We start from the raw sequence: 5,000 nt of genomic DNA, 5'->3' as shown, positions 1-5,000 counted from the left end.
TATGTTGTCGTGTTATGTCTTGTATTTTGTTTAATCTCATCAACTTTGCATCGTACTAAACATGAACTAACTCCTGTTTATCCTGTAATGTAAACCTATGTTGTGTGTTTTGTGTGTTCAGGAGATCACGCTGACGGAAGGCAGTAAAGTTTTTGCCACATGGAAGAATCCACCGCCTCCAGTCTTCATGCAGTTCTTCTTCTTCAACGTCACCAACCCTGACACCTTCCTGAAAGGAGAAGCCAAAGCTCGCCTCACTGAGATGGGGCCGTACACCTACAGGTACAGCGGACGCTCTGGGCTTCAGTAATCAGATCTCTAGCCAGCCAAACATGAGTGGCAGGGCATCTTTCTTGGTCACACTGTTGCTTGTTTGCAATTGCACTGGGAAGCTCCGCCCACAGTGAGACCTCATTGGTCCACAATCCCACTCTACACAACTGCATAACATGTTTTATGTTATGTTATGTTTTATGTTGTTATGTTATGTTACATGTTATGTTATATTGTGAAGCTCCGCCCACAATGAGACATCATTGGTCCAAAATCCCACTCTACACAACTGCATAACATGTTTTATGTTATGTTTAATGTTGTTATATTACGTTGCGTCTTAAAACAACATAAAATATAACAAAACAACATAAAATATAACAAAATATAACAAAACATGTAATTTTGTGTTGGTTTTATGTTGTTATGTTATGTTATGTTATGTTATGTTATGTTATGTTATGTTATGTTATGTTATGTTATGTTATGTTATGTTATGTTATGTTGTGAAGCTCCGCCCACAGTGAGACCTCATTGGTCCAAAATCCCACTCTACACAACTGCATAACATGTTTTATGTTATGTTTAATGTTGTTATGTTTAATGTTGTTATATTACGTTGCGTCTTAAAACAACATAAAATATAACAAAACATAACAAAAGATACCATAACAAAACATGTAATTTTGTGTTGGTTTTATGTTATGTAATGTTATGTTATGTTATGTTATGTTATGTTATGTTATGTTATGTTATGTTATGTTATGTTATGTTATGTTATGTTATGTTGTGAAGCTCCGCCCACAGTGAGACCTCATTGGTCCAAAATACCACTCTCCACAACTGCATAACTGCATGTTTTATGTTATGTTTTGTTTTGTTCTGTTTTGTTATGTTACGTTGTGTCTTAAAAAACATAAAAGAAAACAAAACAAAACATATAAAAACAAACAAAATTACATGTTTTGTTATGGTATCTTTTGTTATGTTTTTTAATTTTTTTATTTTTGTTATAAAACAACACAAGATAGAAAAACATTACATATAACAATACTTAACGTTGTGTTTTGCTATGTTATGTTTTTGTTATAAAAACAACATAAAACTTTTATGTTGTGTTTTATATTTTGCTGTTATTTTTTTTATTTATTTTAATTTTATAAAACATAAAAAAACATAACGTAACAAAAGATACCATAACATGTTATGCTGTGTTTTTTTATGATGTTGTTATTTATGTTATAAAACATAACATAGCAAAACATTACATATAACAACATGTTTTTATTTTATAAATCAACATAAAGCAACATAAAATATAACATAACATAAAATAACATGTTATGTTTTTTGTGGTGTTTTATATTTTGCTGTTATTCTGTGTTTATCATAACATTACATAAAACATAATATACCAAAACTTAACATGATATGTTTTGCTGTTATGTTTTATATAATGTTTTTGTCAACAAAACAAAAACATGTTGTTTTAACTTTTAAGTTATGTCAAAATAACATAAAAAATATAGTACAACAACAAAACAACAGCATAATATATCATAAAACATAATATAACATAACAGAAAAACCACATACACTGTAAAAAAAAACTTCTGTTCTAACATTACTTTAACTAATCAAAATAAATAGATATTTTTAAGTCAGTTTAATATAATTTAAGTTGAAATGACTTGTACTGACAGATTGTACTTAAAAATTGCAACTGAATTTAAGTTTTTAAGTTGAAATAGGTGGACCTTTTTTACAGGTTAGAACATAACATGTTATGTTCTGGTGTTATGTTATGTTTTATGTGTTATTAAGCTATGTTTTTGTTTAAGACAGTAGAAGTTGTTTAATGCCCATAAAGAAACACTGAGAAAGCAATGCATAGTTGCAGTAATGGTGAGGCGGCGTGTTCAGAAATGCGGCGACACACAGAATCGAGCGAGCGCAGTGGCTGGGTTTGCTTTGGCCATGTGACAGAGGCAGAATGAGATCATTCTGCATGATCATTTGGCTTCTGATGAAGCTCAGTAACACAGTGCTGACGGTCAGATTCGAGTCCGGTGCGGATCTCAGCACAAATCTGGAGATGCTGCTCAATCTTATAATGCTCACAGGGAAAGTCCAGCGTAAGCTATTCACAGTTTCCTGAGTCATCCTGAGTCATCTGTTGGCATCGGGAATATTACACCAGCCATCTAATCCGTTTTAACCAGCTGGAATAAATTAACATTCCAGCATTTTATTGTTCTGTAATTAAAGAAAGAGAGCAAAACCAACAAAAAGCTCATAAAACTAACAAAAGCTCATCATGTTGCCTTTAGTTGCGTCGTAAAACGGCTGCTATCTGAAGTTATTGCTGTGCTAATATCATATCACACGCGATCTCCGGAAATTACTCTCTCTGCATTATGCATTATGCAATCTCTTTAATCTTGTGTCTTTAGCATCAATCCCATCATGCATTTAAACTTCAAACATAAAAAAAAGGAAAAAAAGAATTCAATTATATATATAATTTATAGTATTCATTAATGTAATAAAATAATGACAATATATACTTTATACCTTATTTATATATCATATTAATTTTATTTATACATTTTTTTTATATGTAATGACTGCATATAATTTGTGTGTGTATATATATATATATATATATATATATGTGTGTGTGTGTGTGTGTGTGTGTGTGTGTGTGTGTGTGTAAACATTGATTTATATTTGATAAATATTTATAGACAATTTATTTTTTATGTATACTTTATAAAATGTATTATATTATTATAATATAATATAATATAGCAACATATAATATAATATTGTAATATAAATATATTATAACCAATATATTTGTACATTATATTAAAATATTTTAGTATATATTTAATTAATTGTTAACATTAATTTACTTTTGATATACATAATATATAAATTGTCTATACATGTTTTTTTTGTTTTTTTTATAAAATAAATTATAATTATTTAAAAAAATGTACTGTTACTATATTGTATTATAATATAATATAATATAATATAGTAACATGTAATTTAATATAATATAGTAACATGTAATTTAGTAAAATATGGTAAAATATAATATATTTAATATTAATTAATTTACAATTGATATATCAATATATATGTATATACATAAAAATGTATATTTATATAATAACTTAAACAAATTAAACAAATATATATATAATACGGGTAAATAACTCTCAAGTTCACTTCTGTCTTTTCTGAAGAATTATGAATATGCATCTTAAACTCTCAGTTCCAGTGAATGTTGAATGAGCAGTCACAGTTTGCAGTCATGCTCTCGTACGCCTGCAGGACTTCATGGCACACCTTAAACAAATATCAAAGTCTGTAGCCGTTAACAAGCGGACGACACCCTCTCCACCGTTTAACCAACGACAGTCGAGGACGCTCTGTTTGCCTTGATCTTGGGTAACTCAGAGCAAACAGAAAACACTTCAGCAGGATCGATCTGACCTGAAGTTGAGCCATAGAGAATGAATCATGATTAATTTAATTTTACTCCATGTCCTGTACTTATAGATCATGTTTTCTGTCCTACAATCATCATTTGCATTATACAGCCGTTCTAATGGCTTCATGCTCATTGTGTTTCATCAGCTCTTCACTCTCATAATGCCCATAAAAGTCAGTCTAATACGAGAATGAATCATGAAATATTTAGTTTTACGCCATATCCTGCACTTATAGATAGTGTTTTTCTATCCTACAATCTTCATTTGCATTATACAGCCGTTTTATTGACTTCATTCTCAAGGTCCTTGCACACTGAGTCCAAAATTTCGTATTCGTCATTCGGTGGCTCTGAATCGTCAAAATACCCCACATTTTCTGCCATTGTAGTCATGTGAAAAAGTTATGGTATGAGGTGTCTGTTTATTAAGGAAAATGTACTCTTTAATTTTGATTTGCTTTTTGAAAATGTAATCTTTGGATATTTAAAGTATGATAACAGTGTGAATAAGGAGGCTTTTGTAATTAATTTGTTAATTTTATTAGTCAAGTTTTCTAACAAAAGCCCCTTTTCTCTGTAGTCCTTAAATAACTGTAAAATTACTTTTCTACTATTCAATCTAGTACTAATGGAAAAGCTATTAAGACTATTAATTATTTAAAATCTTTGAATGATACGAATGTGTTTTTTATGGGTTTTTTTTGTTGTTGTTTTAAAAAAAAAAATATATATATATATATATATGTTTTCTTTGCTCCCCCCACTCCAGTGTATGTTGTTTTGTTTTGTTATATATATATATAAATTATTGTTAGTTTGTTTTAGTTTATATAGTTTTTTTTTCTGTGAAAAATACAGAAAATCTAACCCAATTCAAATTTGGGTTACACATTCACGATCACATTTTTTATGACAGACGAAAGTTTCGGAGGCAGTGATTGACACAACGTGAGGTCGTATTTATTTTATAACGTGTGAACATTTCAGACTGTCCTCAGTGTGCAAGGACCTTCTTTGTTTCATCAGCTCTTCACTCTCATGCCTCTAAAAGTCAGTCTAATAGGATATAATGCTGTTTGCAGAGAGTACAGGCCCAAACACAACGTGTCGTTTGTGGAGAACGGGACGATGGTCGCCGCTTATACGCCCAAGTATTTCGTCTTCGTGCGTGAGAAGTCAGTCGGAGACCCGAGCGTGGATCTGGTGACGACTGTGAACATCC

General features: G+C 30.4%; 1 protein-coding gene across 3 annotated transcripts in view; it reads left to right on the top strand.

The window, feature by feature from the left end:
* LOC307144504 (lysosome membrane protein 2-like) overlaps positions 1–5,000 on the top strand; it is a 44,417-nt gene that overhangs the window by 12,626 nt on the left and 26,791 nt on the right. For all 3 annotated transcript variants that reach the window (XR_013818773.1, XM_079846897.1, XM_079846898.1), the window contains 2 exons: positions 122–282; positions 4,861–5,000. The exon at positions 4,861–5,000 is cut by the window's right edge and continues 8 nt beyond it. Coding sequence is in view for 2 of the 3 variants with exons in the window: in XM_079846897.1 (XP_079703023.1) it covers positions 122–282; positions 4,861–5,000 (301 nt within the window). In the remaining variant the exon portion in view is untranslated. The remainder of the gene's footprint in view (positions 1–121; positions 283–4,860) is intronic.

The sequence above is a fragment of the Squalius cephalus genome, assembly GCF_949319135.1.
Source record: "Squalius cephalus genome assembly, chromosome: 17".
In the NCBI taxonomy this organism is placed as follows: domain Eukaryota; kingdom Metazoa; phylum Chordata; class Actinopteri; order Cypriniformes; family Leuciscidae; genus Squalius; species Squalius cephalus.
The sequence above is the reverse complement of the archived record's forward strand: the minus strand, read 5'-3'. Positions and strand labels throughout refer to the sequence as shown.